Here is a 16,572-nt window from a genome sequence, read left to right as displayed (position 1 = left end):
CAAAGAGCATGAAATTCACAAAGCTGAGACAAGAACAGTACATGATGGATCTTCAGCAAGTTTAAATTCCAGTAATTCTATCATGCTGACCTTAAAGATCTTGGCTAACTAAATAAATGAGCATGTAAGCACCATCTGCTTGCAGAGACAAAGGAATCTGAGATCCTAAATAAATGAGAATGAACGAGTCTGTGATATAATTTATCTTCTTTGTAAGACATAACATAAAATCTACAGAAGGATTGGTCTCTTGTATCTAGTTGCTGTCAGCAACTGGTATGAAAACTGAAGTGATGCATTATCAATGGGAAACATACAAAAACCTCATCAAAATTATGGCATTAATGTGAAATGTTCCAGGGTCAGAATTCAGTTATTTCTCACCTGCTTGTCTCTCTCAACTTCAGTGAAAAGAGAAAAAAACTACACTTACATTCACATCAAAGGATTCAAATCCAATGACGTTTACTGATAAACCACATTTCAGATCCAAGTTAAATCACTATGCAAAATTAAAAATAATTATGCAAATTATAATCTCTGGAGCCTTGATAATCTGAAGAAAATCTGGAAATACCTTCACCAAGGTTTTCTAAATTTACTTCTAATCCCTTATAGATAAACTGTGTCTTATTATGAATGCCATGAGTATGGTGTAATATACATTCTGACCTTAGATTATTTAGATTGCACCTAGTTTTTAGATTTGGTTTAAAGGCATTGAAATATAGGTCTCACTCTGATAATCACAGCGCTGTTTCTCCCTGCTGAACATTCCTCAGGAACCCATCAGAAACTCTAGATACTAAAAAACCTGTATGACTCAATTTGGTATCTTAGCAAAAAAACTTAGAACAGAAGCTTTTGTTTAGAAATCTTTAAGTGCCAGGCTTTAAATGATGTAAGCATATCATCTCCCAAGCCAAGGCAGCTTTAACAACTGATGTAACAGCACTAGAATTTAAGCAGTAAAAAACTGACCTCTCTGCCCTATCTTTGAACATACCTTGCTAGCTTGCAAAAGTGTCAGTACATAAATGACAGAGTACATGCACCTTTGATCATTAAATTTTGAAACTTCTTCACTTTGAAATAAAACCTGTAGTAGTCTGTGCTCCGAGTCTTATTCCAGTTATCTGGGTTTTTTGTGATTAACCAACTACAGTTAATGCCTGAGAAATTCTGCAACTACTTTTCAGATGAGAAGCATTTTCTTCTTCATGTTCACCATCACTCACAATTTAAACACTTACCATTATGCTCCCTTCTGATACTGGAGCTCCCTGAACCCAGTCTTGATTCTCTATGATGGTAACTTTCCCATGACAAGGTACTACAGATCACACCTGTTCCTACATTTTCAAAGCAGTTGGGATAATTTTTGAACACTATCTGGTAAAGCCACCACCCAATCAGCTTTATTCCCCCCAAGTCAGAAAATGCTGAAAATATTTTAGGTGCAATTGCATAAAAGTGTAACATTACTCAATTCATCAAGAATATCAAACAAAGGAGGAAAACCAAAAAAACTGTTAAATGAACAGGTACTTTAAAATAAATGAAAAAAGAACATTTCACAGATGTAATAAAAATCCACTATAATTCTGCATAATGAAAATTCTCAAGACCTCTACTTGACAAGACTTTACTTCTATATTCTAGTTTCAAAAAAAAACTGTTAGTTTTTATTTCTAACAGAAACAGGGCAAAACCCCCACAATTAGTAGTAGTAAATACCATGCTTAAATCAACTACCAAGCAATTACAGTGAAACTATGAACAAGAAATTAGAATTTTTAACGATTTTCTGGAATTCATAAAGGGCTGCCGAACTATTTAAAGCCTGAAGTATCATTAAAAGAAGGGACTGGTTCTGCTAGAAACACAGCAATCAGAATCTATAAATAACAGTCAGGAAGCAGATGCTAACACTGCCTGCACTGGTCTTCAGAAAATTCATGAACTTGGTAATCAGTTTCTATATTCAGCCACAGTGGGGGAAAAAAAAGCATTACAAATGAGAAGCACTTCAGAGAAATCTTTAGATGTGAACGGAAACAATTTGAAGGAAAAAAGCTCTGAAGCCATTAACAGGAGTGCTTATCTTAATTACTTTTAAAATACCTACATTTCATCATATAGCTTGAGCTTAGAAAAGGCTTTTGAGCTTTTTTTTTAACCAGAAAGGCCAAGATTCAGGATTCTACTCCCACCATCAGAAGACCAGGGCTTCAGAATTCTTTCAGAAGTGGACTCCAAAAGCAGATTTGCAATGTGGAGATGCACAGGTAACAAAACACTTGGATTCAGAGGTATTTTAGCATAAGTGGTACTCATAACTCACATAGAAGACCCTCCAAGATCAACACACAGCATACAAAAACAACCCATTTCTCTCCTAAAATCCAGGCTTTCTATTGGAAAGAAGATGAAAGACAGAGATGAATGTTTGGAATGCATCTGCATTACAAGCAGCGCCAGATTTATACACTGCTCCTTTCACCTTCTCCACACTCCGTATTTGTCTAAGCAGACACAAAAAAAAGCCCCACCACATCATTCTACAACAGCCCTGAGAGTGGTAGAAGTATCAGAACCAAGTCACTGCTTTTATACATGTCTGGAATGAAGGCACATACTAACTAAACTCACAAAATATTTCAAGCTTTCTTTGGAACTTGAACAGGGACAGCAAAGCCTCTCTGACTGATGCAATGAGATACATCCAGTAATTCAGTCACCTATGGAATAGGAGTGAAGATAGGATGACAAAAATGTATTTTTACAGGTCTGAATACAAACAAAACCTCAAATTCTACCTCAAACAGAATTAATCTTGCCTAAACTTCATAAGATATATTTAAGCTTCCCACTTTTTCAAATATATCTCAGGTAGGAATATGATCACAGACCAACCTGGGATGGAAAATCCAGTATTATTTATTTCTATCTGCCCCAGTCCTGAAAAAAAAACAACATACACACAAACTTGGCTGAAAACCTCATTTGTGTATTATCAACTTGAAGCAGATGATCTGAGGGTGAGACACTAGAATGGGCTGCCCAGAGAAGCTGTGGATGCCCCATCCCTGGAAGGTCAGGCTAGATAGAGCTCTGAGCAACCTGGTCCAGTGGAAGGTGTCCCTGCCCATGGAAGGGCTTTGGAACTGGATATCTTTCATATTACTTCCAACCCAGAGCACTCTATCATTCTGAGATTCTTTGAGACTGTCCAGCTGGAGAAGAAATATATCATCTGTAGTCATTGCTCTCCATGCTATTGAAGTGGCATGTATGTAAATTTTATGCAGGTCTACAAAACTCACCATATTTAGATTTCTACTGTTTACTAAAATTAGAAAAACTAGTAACAAGATGACAAGTTTATCTTTCATAGTTGTGTTTGTCTGTCATTGCACACCAAGTACACATGAGATTTCTACACTGGAGCATTAATTATTATTTCAAGGTTATATTCTTATTCTTCTTCTTCTAAGGAAAAAAAAAACTCCTAGTCAGAAATTACAGAAAAAAAAATATAATCTAGTATAGTTTGAATAAAATATATTAGCAACGTGACTTATAAGAATTTAGATTTAAATCTACACTCAGGAATTACAGCACATGTCTGCACAGAGTGCAGAATGAATCTTTACTCAGGAACACTGAAATTTTCTGAATTGTAAGACATATAGCTGTTACAAAATGTTTCTTCAAGACAGAAAGTTTGCTTTTTCTCCTTGATAGAGCATGCTGTCATATCATTAAAGCAATGGACTTGTCATATTTTGTCACACACTTAAAAAAATGTACTAAACCCCCAAGCTTGATTCTATGAACATAGTTGATGAAGGACTATACTGCACAGAGGTTGCACCATCGAATGGAATACTACAGGCAGGAAAGTTATTGAACATCAGGGACCCTTGAAAAATATAACTAACAAGCAGCAGAAAAAACAGCTAGAAGCCGATTTTATGGTGTGACTGACAGCTCTTGGCACACTACATTTCACAGTGGAAGAAAAGACATTGTAAATTTTATTTCCTTGGAATTATCTGTATTCTATTGAACACAACAATAAAACTCATCAAATAACATACAGAAGGTAGCTCCTCACACTGAGAACACTTTGAGAACTCCAAAAACTTTAACAAACTGTATTTCTTGACCTCTAAAAGACAGATAAAATCAGCTCCCTCTATTGCATGCTCAAAACTATTTAAAAAAAACCCAAACATTAATAACACCAATACAAGGAAAGGTAGAGTGGCAAAATATATTCTTCTTAGAGCATTACTGTCTCCTGTATCATCACTGTCCTTTGTGCATATTGTTGTAAAGTATTATACATCTTGTTTTAATTGCAATTGTGAAACCTAACTATGTAAAAGCATACAATTTGTACAAGGCATAACTGTTTCTGATCTCATAGTCAACCAGAAAATATTGTACAGTATTTAAAAAATTTATTCAAATTATGTCAAAATAAGCACTTCTTAGATCTTCACCAGCCAGTATCATGCCACAGTGACAACAGCATATTTCAGTTATAATTTTAAATAATAATACATATTCATATTACATTACAAGTAAGAACTTCTTTAAGCACACACAGAGAAAACAAATTTGTAACTGACAGTATTATGAAAGATAAAAGACAGTATATGAAAGATAAAACATTTTGAATCATAATTAATGCATGCCCTCACCTTCACTGGAAGTCTGGAATTCTCAAAGATCTTTGCTATAGCAGATAAAATACCACACATGAGTGCAGAAATCAGCATCATCACTCCAACTGCTGTTAACCAGGACATACTGCAGAAATAGCACAAACTTTCTGCTGATGTGCATACAATGACATGTACAGCACACAGCATTAGACACATCAAGTAAAACAGCAGAGAGAACAGTGGAGGGGAGAGGGGCACTTCAAATTCTGCTCGCTTACTCAGGGCTTTTGGAACACTGAGCAAAAGTAGTAGCAGAACCTAGAAAAGAAATAGAGGATTAATACTTTAAAAATTGGGGTTAGCTAAAACATACAGTAAGAATTCACACAAAAAATCATGCTGTTGTCATCCACGTCACACTGCTAATATGCATACTTTATCAAAAAGAACTCTGAAGAATTATGTTTGATTTCTTTTGCCCCAGTAAGATATTACTATATAAATGGGAGAACTCTATATTGTCTTTTCATCTATTAAGGGTTTAAACACACAAGTTCCCAAGTTCAATAAATCATCATCTGCCTCTTCACCTGTGGCAACCAATGATATATATGACCTTCATTCCCTGTAAAAGACCTTGAACTCCCAATATTGAAATAGCTCCTAGGCAAACAAATTTGACCCATTGTTTGTCACCTGCAAATGCCTGAAGTTAATACACTCTGTTAATACACTGTCAAAGGCAGTTTAATACAATGTTAATACACTGTCAAAGGCAGTTTATTTATTTCCTATATGAGAAATACATATGTATGATACCCTGCTGAGCTAAATAGCTTCCCAGACAAGGGGAAATTCTCATACTATCCCACAAGTGTATGCTGAATTTCTAGCTTACTAATTCTCACAGTATTTACTTCTTGTATCTCTCTTTATCTTAATTTAATTTATTGCTTTTACTTTCTTGGCTCTGACCTGCACAGACAAGGCAGAATTCCAAGTTTCCTCTTATGAAACTGTAGCAGCAGAGATGAAAAATAAAATGAAACTTTCTGCTACTCAGATACAAACCTTTACCAAAAAGTGGGAAACTTCAGCCACATGCTAAAATGGTTTGCAAGCTGCAGAGATGGAGCTAGGACTAGACTGACCTCAATCAGCTGGTGCTAGAGCTAGATTCAAACAAATCAAAACAAAAACAGCTATATCAGACTAGTGTCAACCTGTAATCTTTCACTGTCACTTGCAAAAACCTGTGCCAAAATTTTTTCCCACACTGCAGTGAGACATAGTATAGTAGACAAAAAAAAACAAACCCAACAAACAAATGCTTTGCAATAGTCTGCTACTTCTTTATATTCTACTGCATATTTCATCTGGTTATGCAAATATGCAGTTTTGAGTATCATACTGGCTTAAGTATTGTATTTCAGCCCATCACTCAAAATGTAAGCTAAAACTTATGGCACTCATGGCGGGAAAATGCTCAAAGTGTAGATATCTACCAAGCTAAACTTAGGTCTTCGGAGCAAATGCACTGTTACAGACACAGCTCATGTCTCAGAGGTAGTCTTCTCAACAGAAATACAGGATAATTGGCATTTATAGCATGGTGTAGTTTGAAGCAACATCTGAGTTTCTCTAGTCTTATTTATTCAGTGAAGGTGGAAAATCGATATCTAGACAAAAACATTTTGGAAAGCAAGGCAGTTTCTTGAGTATTGCCTGGAGAAAATAAAAAACTCCAGCCTTTTTGCTGGAATCTTACAGTTATTCTGAGCATACGCTCCTAAACAGAAATTTCTGTGGTTAGTAGCTGCATATTTCTTTGATGAAAGTTGATTGCTTATAATACCTAAGATTTGTTTTCCAGAAATAGCAAGCATCTACAACTACATTCCAGAAAAAAAAAATCCAGTGCTTCAGACCTAAAGTAACTCTCAACAGCTTGAATGCATAGGTTCTGAAAACAAAGGAACAAAGAAAGATATGCACCTTCAGCTTTGCACTGAACTTTGTCCACCTCCAGATCTTCCATCTGTAGAGCAGGAACAGAACCTACCATCTCATCTACCCAAGGGTACCGTGGAACTCATTCCTGTGAAATGATCAGCAGAGTGACAAACCCTACTGAGCAGTCTACCAGAAAGCCATTTCAGAAGCACTCTGTATGCAGAGAGCAATGCATGGGAGACAAGGCACAGAGCCCAGACAGGACAACAGAGATTCAGCACTTGAGTTTTCCCCATAACCTCAGCTGGAAAGATCCACTTAAAATTAAAGATATGGTATATCTTATCCTTATAACTACAGGAGATATGAAGATATCCTTATAACTACAGGAGATATGCTACAGCAAGTATTTATTTCAGGGCTCTAAATCTATCAGTACAAGGAACAATTCCTGGAACTCTGAAAATTTTCCATATAAGGTATTGCCTGTTTGGAGCAGCTATACTCAACATCAGATAAAGAAAAACAGCTAAGGATTTACTTTCCAGACTTTTTTTTTTTTTTCCTAATGCAGTAAAGCTAATCAAAAATAGAAGGCTAACTAATATGGAAATAACTTAAGTTGTAGCACATCTGCATCTCTACTAAAGCTACCTACACTAAAATGTAACTAATTTGTATCAAAAGCTCTCTTGAATCATTTTGGAGTCCAGATTTTATTTTAAAAGGAGCATTAATCTTATCCAAGCAGGATGTCAGCCAACCCTAAGAACCTACACTCAGTAATTTTAAAGACCAGTAAGTGTATACATTACAGATCCAGCACCAAGATATGTTACTTTAGTGCACTTAACTTTTTCACAGGAAGTTCTATTTTCATACCTCCATAATGATCACAGTCCCCACCATCATTGAATACATGTCATATTGTGCCACTTGTTTGCTTAATGAGGAACTCAAAGTCTTGAGGGCCTCCAGGTATTGCTTCAGGATCTTCTTGCCAAGATTTAAGAGTATTTCTGAATTGTTCCCCTCTAAATACAGTTTGATCCAATTACCATGGGATTTTTCTGCTATCTTAAAATGTTCATATCCAGGATCTGGAGAGAAGAGAAAAAAAGAAAAGAAGCAAGAGGAGCCATGAACAAAGAAAGATTACTTGATGACGTGATCATATTTTTGTATTTGCTTGTATAGTTAATAAAAATATATAATTGCTATGGCAGTTGAAAATTTTTTCACAGGTACAAAATTACACTATCTTTATCTTCCTGCAGCAATACCAGTTACTTGGAATAAAAGCAATTAATTATAACCTAATAAACTGTCAAGACCTCTAACAATTGAAAAACTTATTTTAATAGCCATTCATTTTTACAAAGAGTTTCTAGGATAAACGATTCAAATGCTTCAGATATTGTGGGGGAGGGAAGAAAGCAATGTTGTCGACTGGAACTACTCATCATCCAGAACACATTGTATAAACTAAGTAGGAAATGATCAAATAGCTGATGTCAGGTCCAATGGAGGGCAACAAAGATAATGAGGGGATTGAAGCACCTCTTCCATGAGGAAAGGCTGTGGGAGCTGGGCCTGTTCAACCTTGAGAAGAGACGGCTGAGAGGGGACTTCATCAATGTCTGTATGTGTCTGAAGGGAGCGTGTCAAGAGGATGGAGCCAAGCTCTTCTCAATAGTGCCCAGCAATAGGCTGAAGTCTGCCTGTTGACAAGAGGCAACACAGAAACACAGGAAGTTCTAACTAAACATGAGGAAGAACTTTTTTTACTCTGTGGGTGGCTGAGCACTGGAACAGGTTGCATGGAGGGGTTGCAGATATGCAAAAGTCATCTGGACACATTCCTGAGTAATGTGCTGCTTGAGCAAAGGGGTTGGACTAGATAACATGAGTGATCCAGTCCTACTTTACCTAATCTGTGATTCTGCTTTTCAAATATTGGTCATTAAACACAGTATGCATTCACAACACAAATTCAGCTGATAGCACATGGAAAGCAAGAGCGTTACTTCAGAAACTCATATGTCACTGGAACTTATGCTATACATTAATATCACATTTATCTGCATTTTTCTGAAAAAAAGATGTTTAATTTCACTTCACACTAATAGTACTTGATATTTCCCTGCAATTTCAGTTGAAAGGTAATGATAAGTATAAAAGATCAATTTGGAAATTTTTATATAACTTACAGTTCTTCCCTTAGCTGAAAGTGGGGTGAAACATTTTCTGTACAGTTTCAGACAAGAAAGATTAAAACAATGACTGAAATAACTCTGGTGTCACAAAAATTTTAGTTACAGCTCTTTTCCAGTCCTCATAAATGAATAGTGTATTCTACTTGGAAAAAAACCACTTTATTTTTTGTCAAGCCTTTTCAGCAAAAGTACATAATTAATTCCAGAAACATTTGAAATTTTATTTCAAGTGAATGAAGGTGAATTAAGTATTTCTACTCACCTAGTATTTCTAGTATTTCTAGTCATCAAAGAATCGTGCTTACTATTTTCAAGTCTCTTACCATACAAGACACTTCATCAGCTACTGTGGGCTGAACTCAGAGAGAATTTTAAAAGGCAACGTTTAACTCAAAATGTCCAGTTTTCCCAAGACTTCCAGAAGACTCCAAGACATGCTGACCCTGTTATGCAGGGGGTTTGCAGCGATCTGCTAAAAAGCACAATCCAGCCAGCAACAAAGAGCTGTATATCAAGATAAATGCCAGTGCACACAGAGGATTTCATTTCTTCCCTGTAATTCCTTTAACTTCCCTATAAAGTTTCTCTTCCAGTATATTTGAAATAAGGTTAAATATTCATATGTTTGAGGACATCTATAAAGGATCATCCAAAATGAGCTTTAATCAAACTGAGATTTGGCAGGACACTTTTTCATTACACAGAAGACTGAAATGAGTTCAAGATATATTTTGAAATATAAATAAATTCCCTCAACATCTTCTGCTCCTGTTCTGCTCCATTTTACTGCCTCTTGATTAGTCTCCCTCTTCATTCCTTCTAGCATTTTTCTTTCATCCTCATCTACTTCTTTCCATGCTAACTGTTCACCAAAACCATTGTGTTCATGTTATGAAAGATGACTTTTAGTCAAACCCTCATGAATTAATGACTTCAAGACGTTGCAGACAGGAATAAAAGACCATGGTTCACAAATTTTGTTTGAGAACTCCTGTTAAAAGTGGTTCAGTGGCACATTTAAATGCAGGAAGCATAAAATAAGAAGGGTCATGGACACTAAGTTGCTGGAGAAGCTTTTTGGTAACAGGCAGGTAATATTGGTAAGTCAGTCCCATATGAGATACTTAAAAGACAAGTCAAAATGGAAGCAAAATCCAAAGCAAGCTTGCCAAGCTGCACATTTCCCAAAGCACTGGCAATGTTTTACTTGCAAAGTATTACATTAGCAATTTGTGCTTCAGCCTCACTACCATCTTATCACAACCAAATAGGCAAGAGTTGCAAGCTTCTGTTCGACAACAATTTCACTCAGTTCCAGTCACAGGCAGCAATCATTTAAAAATAATTATAAGGAAAGAATGAATAATGTAAAAGTGACTTCTCCAGTTTCAATATATAAATGTCCCAGTAAAAGTCAAATTATTTTAATGTAATACAAGTTCAGGATGAGTCCCAAATGGAAAAGCTTGCACTCATTTTAATAATACCACCCAACTTGCTCTCAAGCATGACTCTTCATTCCACTGTAAAATGTCTTTCAAAGGTCCTAGTTTATAATTCAGCTACATGTTCAGAAGTTCAGAACACAAGGGAAGCATTGCTAGATACCTAGGCCTGTCTTTCTTACACTGAGGTATGAACTTGCTCAAAAACCCAAAATGTCTTTTTAGATACATGTTTTTTCAGCTTTATAATTTTTGCTAGCTATTTTTATTCTTATTTTTCAGACTTTACCTGCATGTATCCACATCTATCAAAAGAAAAGCTCATGCCTCACATTACAATTTATTAGCATGTTTCAAAAAGATGTGTTTTAAATAATAAAGCCCTTAGTCAAGCTTCAGGTTTCTCCTGTAAAATTTAATTTAACTGAGGATCAGTTTAAGTGTGAGGATTCTTCTGTACTTCAATAAAGGAAAGCCCAAGTCCCATTACAGGGTGTAAAACTTCTTAGTTTGAAAACGATTGTTTATATGAACAAACACGGGGGGAAAAAAGTTACTGACTTGCCTTCATTCTGCTCTTTATTTATTAACAGGTATATTTAAAACACACTTGAAGATGAAAAGATATTTTTATGTACTCTTACCATTTGCTCTTAACATTGGAGCAGGTGAATCTATGGCTTCTTTATGAAACAGTCTGTAAAGGTCATTCTGCCTTCCCATCTGACTGTTACTCAACTCAACTGATATCTGTCTTCATCTCATTGTGTTAAGAAGGAAACTAATATTCCAACAAAAATGAATGCATATTTTATGATACAGCTTAAAATGGGTGAGTCTTTTCCTGCCATGACTGACTTAGTCATCATCCTCACAGTACCAACGTTGTGCTCTAACCCCTGTGCTGTAAATTACAGCACTGGACAGGAATGCCATGTTTTCCCCTTCTGTAGAGCTTACTGATTCTGACATCAAGAGTTCAAAATTTTGTGTTTGGTTTTTTTTTTTTTTGTTTGTTTTTTAAAAGCAGCAAGGCTTATGCTATCCTTGCAAGCATTTCAAGAATGCCTTTCACCTTAAACTGAAGTTCCAGTAATTTTTCTTAGCATTCAACTGAAATGTTATGGTCCACTAGTTGTTACTAGCTGAGAATCTGCATTGGAAAGCTTGAAACTGCAGCATCAGTTTCAATGAGTCACGTCCAACTAAGCAAATGTGAACGACATCCAACTGATTCCAACTATGTTTTGGGCAGCAGACCTTGTCGGTGGAATTCAGAAATTATATACCCCGAGAGCTGTCAATATAAATCTGATTGGTGTTCAGATGTTCAGCAAATGAAGATCAAAAGGTTCTGAGCAGGGTGAGCTAAAGAAGACTGCTCAGATCTGTGTCCAGTCAGGTCTTGAATGTTTACAAGCAGGAAGCCTCCACAACCTTTCTTCCTAACTCTATCTAGTGTTTGACAAATCTTAAAAAAGTTTCCTCTAAATTTTTTGTGGGGACCACCATTTAGACCCCAGTTCCACCTTTTCTGTTCTCTCCCATCATGTATTACCTACATTGATAAGACCCCTCCTGAACAGTCCTAGCACACTCAGTCCCTTCTGATATGACAGATGTTCCAATCCCTTCATCACCTTCATGACCATTCTCTTCACCCACTACATTATATTCACTAAATTATGGTACTGAGAAGCCCAGCACCAGACCAAAGACTCCTGATGTCTGCTCACCACAGCTGATACAAGAGGCAGGACTGACCAGCTGATGACTGTCATCCTAAAGCCACCACGGATGCTATTGCTCTTCCTTTGACAAGGGTGCTCTGCTGCCTGATGTTCAATTTGGTCACCCCATGGTGGTTCTTCCAGCTGTTTCCAGTCAGTCAAAATCCAATCTGCACTGGTACATTGGGATTACATCTTCCCAGGTATAGGATTTGGCATTTCCCTTTGCTGAACCTTTAGAGGTCTCTGACAGCCAATTTCTCCAGCCTGTTGAAGTGCCTCTGAGTAACAGCAGACCCACCTACTGCATCAAGCGCTTCTCCCAGATTCCTATTGTGTCCTTCCCTTGCCGAGATACCACTTAGTCCCACTGGCCAGATCACTGATGAAGATGTTAAATAGTGCTGGCTTGAATCAAGCCCTGTGGTTGATCACAACAACTTTCAAGAGGACTTTGTGCTGCTGATCACATGCACATGTGAATCCAGCAGCTTTTCAGTCCATCTCACTGCCCAGTCATCTAGCTTGAAAGGCAACAGGATGGCTGAAGCACTACATGAGAACCATGGAAGGTGAAGGTAGGACTTCCTCTAGCTGCCCAAAAAGCTACAAATTACAATCCAACTGTCTGCACTAGACACCCACACAATATTGCCCATGTTGGTCTGTGCACTAATCCTGAGCCAGAAGTTCTCAACTATTTCATCATCCACTCCCAGGCACAGCTACATGCCAGTCACCACTCTCTCACATAAAGATTGATTTTCCCTCACATTCCCAACTTTACAATCTTAGAATTCTAGAATTATTCAGGCTGGAAGACTGCTTTTAAGACTATCTCATTCACTGCCAGCACTGTTAATGGAGACGTATTTTGCTAGATCACCACCCATTATTGGTTTCAAATTAGACATTAAGCCACTGACTTTACATTTACATTTACACTTATTCATTACAGAGTCCATTTGTCAAACCCCATCACTCCAACAGCAGCAGCAGAAATGTTCAGGGAGGCCTTACCAAAGACCTTACAGAAACCTAAGTGGATGACACATCTTTTGTCCACTGATGCACTTACTCCATCAGAGAAGGACACTAAATTAGCAGGCACAATTTGCCCATAGCAAAGTAGTGTCAGTTGTTTCCAATAACCTTTCTATCCTTCATATGTTTTGATATGTCTTCCAGGAAGACCAGTTTTGTGAACTTACCAAGCACAGAGGTGAGGCTAAGCAGTTCCCAGGATCCTCCTTTTTACCATTGTTAAAAAGAGGTCAACTTCTTGAACATGATTCAGATTACTTAATATAATAACTTCTCTGCAAGGTAACCTCTTTCTAGGGGAATCCTAACAGATGTGTATGTGCCTGTAGTGGGATAGTAGTTATCTTCACTTAAGAGCCATGCATGCTCATATTAGTCACTGAGTTAGTGACATTGTCTTTAGTATTTCTAAGCCGGAAGTATCCACATCAATCAAACAACACTAAACAAACAGAAAGTACTGTTTCCCTGCCAGTCTTAAATGAACAGACATTAGCCTATAGCCTTGCACATCTAGGACACTCTAAGAAAAACAAGCTTCCTCTCTGAAGCCCACAGCAACACAGGAAATTGACATTAAGACTGTAAAAAAAGCTACCATGACTTGGACCTAGACTTGCACCGTGTTATTGAAACCTTCCGTTACTGAAAGGAGAGAAAGTCATTTGGATGCTTTGCCTCCCGAACTCTTTCCAGTAAGGCAGTGCTTCTAATAAGTTTGCAATCACAAGCAAACAGCATAAAAGATTCTCACATTTTTATCCTCAGCAATTTTGACTTTCATTTCTCATATGAAAGCTACAAGTTGAAATTAAGCTGTTCTGAGATGAAAAATAAAATTGAAATGGAGATATAAATCAGAAGCTGGTAGAAATTCCAGTTTGTTTCATCAGTGTTTGCAGAAATACTCTAAGATGGAGTTTAGTGATGGCATTTTCAACAATACAGTCATATCCTGAAACCCCTCAACAGGGCAAGTTCCTCATTTGACACAATTGGGTTGAGTGAAATCTGTGCAGAAAAAAAAATGTCAGAAGAGATGAAGCATGAGTCCTGCTGTAGGCATGTTGTGGCAACAAACGGAATTTATTCTGTTGAGATTCCTGGACAAGGTTTAATTATGATTAGGAGCTGTGATGTTGAAAGATAATTGATTCTTGACCTAGAATTATCATTTTGCTAAAATTTACGTTGCTATCCACTTTAATTATTCCTAGCTGTAAAACAACTCTGCATTCTCATCTAGTTACTTTAATAATTCAACAGATTATAAATCAATTGATAAGCTTCACAGTCACTTTAAGACAACATCTTCTAATGTCAATGGTAAAATATTCTTCACCCTCTGACACAGTTTTTTTTCCACAAAATTATCATATTAACTTCATTATTTATACTGCAATTTTTATCATATTTCCTAATGAAATACCACATTTTGCTAGGTTTGGTTTATTTTTTCTACTTGTTTTTTATTCTTTCCTCCAAATACACACACATACACTTACTTTTAATAAGCAGTTCTCTAGGTTCTCATTCCAAGTAAATACATAAAAATGAAATTAAAACTTACCCTAAATTATATCCCAGCTTTGCTTGAAGCATCTTTTTATTTAAACTAGAAAATTCAGTCCATTGTGTTAACTCTCCAAATAGCTCAGAGTTAGTGCCCTATATAGGACACCTCACAAAGAGCAGTTATGAAACCACTGAGATTTAACTACACTGGCAGTTTTACTTTAATCTTACTCCATCATTATTTTTGCTCTTTTGCCAAAAAGGAATAATAGTAGTCATTAAAAAAAACTGTATTCAGAAGCAGTGTATCAAAGTAGGTTGCATTAAAAATTGAATTCGGTACAGTTGTTCCAAATACTGCTCTCAAAAGAGTAGCTAATTTGCAGTGCAACGCCATACTATTGAATTTAGAAGACCAAACTGCTTTATAAACAGTATATCTGCAACATTTTTTTAGCTAATTTACCTTTTTCATATGCAGGTGTATTCTCTTGCAGCAATCTGCTAAGCTGGAACCCATTCAAGTGCACAAAACGTAGCTGTTCTCTCATTGTCTTGCCTCCAACAACTGGCAATATAAGGTTCCCAACACTGTTTCTTGAAATTGGAAGGCCAAGACCTATTGCCAATGTGCTAGCTAAATCTGTTTGCTGCACATGTTCAGGTTGGGCTAGAGGAGCTAGAATGAACAACAACAAAAACAAAAACAGAAAAAAAAATCAAATAAAAAGAGAGAGGAAAATAAGTATTTCAATAGCAGGCCCATTCTATCCCATTCTATTTCTCCAGAGACAGCTGGCACCTTATTGTTTCATTGGTGTTAGATCAGTTATTTTAAGGGGTCTGCAGAGAGCTGACTGATCTTTTTCAGCTGCTATTCTTTGCTGCTGTAAATCCAATATTTATTAAATTCTTAGCCAGCATCATTCTTCAATGCTAACAACTACCATAAACACAACATAAATGTTATACAAGTAAAAGTACAAAAACAGATGGTCCAGGACATCACCTTAATATCAAGATGTAGCCTAAGAGAGTTTCATAACTTTTACTTTAGAAATAATAGAAAGCACTACAGTAGACTAATCTAATGTATTAACAAAGAATGAGAATCTAAAATAATGTTGACAGGATTCCAGAAACTTCACAATGTAATGACAACAGGTCAAGATTTAATTAATACCAGGTGGCTAGACAAACAGAATTAGACAAAAGAATTAGAAAGAATGTTGAGGCTCAAAATCCATGGCTATATCCAGGCAAACCCAGTGACTTTTAAAGGGTCCTGTGTAAGATTCCACTAATTTACTGCAGTTACCAGGATTAGCCTTCAGTCCCACAGAAATCTACAGACATGAATGATTTTATTAACACAGGTAACTTCCTGGTTTTAACTGTTTTGCTAGCTGTTTCTTTTTGTGCTAAACTAGTTAGGCAATGGTGTTTTTCTATTATGATTTTATTTCATCCTTTTTGAAACTTCAGGTATTCAGTGTTTTGACTTAAATGCAGTATAGTAAGAGTTCTATACAGTCTTTATTCCTCTCAAGGCTCCTTTTAAGAGCATTAAAATTTCCCTCATTTCTCATCTAGCTGTGATTAATCCCATACTTGTACAGAATGCCATCTATAATCCATAAAGCCTCTTTGCATGAGTGCCTGTATGTCAGCAGTTTTCAGATTTTATCTTTAAAGGCAAGTTCTTAACTGGTTAAAAAAAGCCAAACTACCAAACACGTTTAGCCAATCATGGATGACACATCTCTATAGAAGGCTATACAAGTAATAACTCTGACAGCATACTAAATGGGAAAAGCCCACAGGATTACTATTTTGAGGTCTACCAAATTAACTACAGTACATTTTGTTTACAGTAGGATCATAAGGAGCAGTCACTAGAATCCTAATTACTGTACCAATCAAAAGTAAACTGCTGGATATTTACAAAGGCATTAGAAATCAAGAACTGTGTCCCAAAAGACAGGTAAATAGA

General features: G+C 36.5%; 1 protein-coding gene across 10 annotated transcripts in view; it reads right to left on the bottom strand.

The window, feature by feature from the left end:
* PIGG (phosphatidylinositol glycan anchor biosynthesis class G) overlaps nt 1-16,572 on the bottom strand; it is an 87,064-nt gene that overhangs the window by 60,068 nt on the left and 10,424 nt on the right. For 5 of the 10 annotated variants that reach the window (XM_033520302.1, XM_015653258.3, XM_033520301.1 and 2 more), the window contains exons 6-8: nt 15,046-15,258; nt 7,512-7,729; nt 4,713-4,994 (exon numbers count right to left, since the gene is read on the bottom strand). In XM_033520302.1, coding sequence (XP_033376193.1) covers nt 4,713-4,994; nt 7,512-7,729; nt 15,046-15,258 — 713 coding nt within the window. Of the gene's footprint in view, nt 1-4,712; nt 4,995-6,671; nt 6,775-7,511; nt 7,730-8,189; nt 8,351-11,287; nt 14,076-15,045; nt 15,259-16,572 lie in introns of those variants that run through there. The other 5 variants (XR_001525482.3, XM_033520304.1, XR_004500399.1 and 2 more) reach the window with 5 other exon arrangements.

Source organism: Parus major, chromosome Z, assembly GCF_001522545.3.
Source record: "Parus major isolate Abel chromosome Z, Parus_major1.1, whole genome shotgun sequence".
NCBI classification, from domain to species: Eukaryota; Metazoa; Chordata; class Aves; order Passeriformes; family Paridae; genus Parus; species Parus major.
This window is presented reverse-complemented; position numbering and strand designations above follow the sequence as displayed.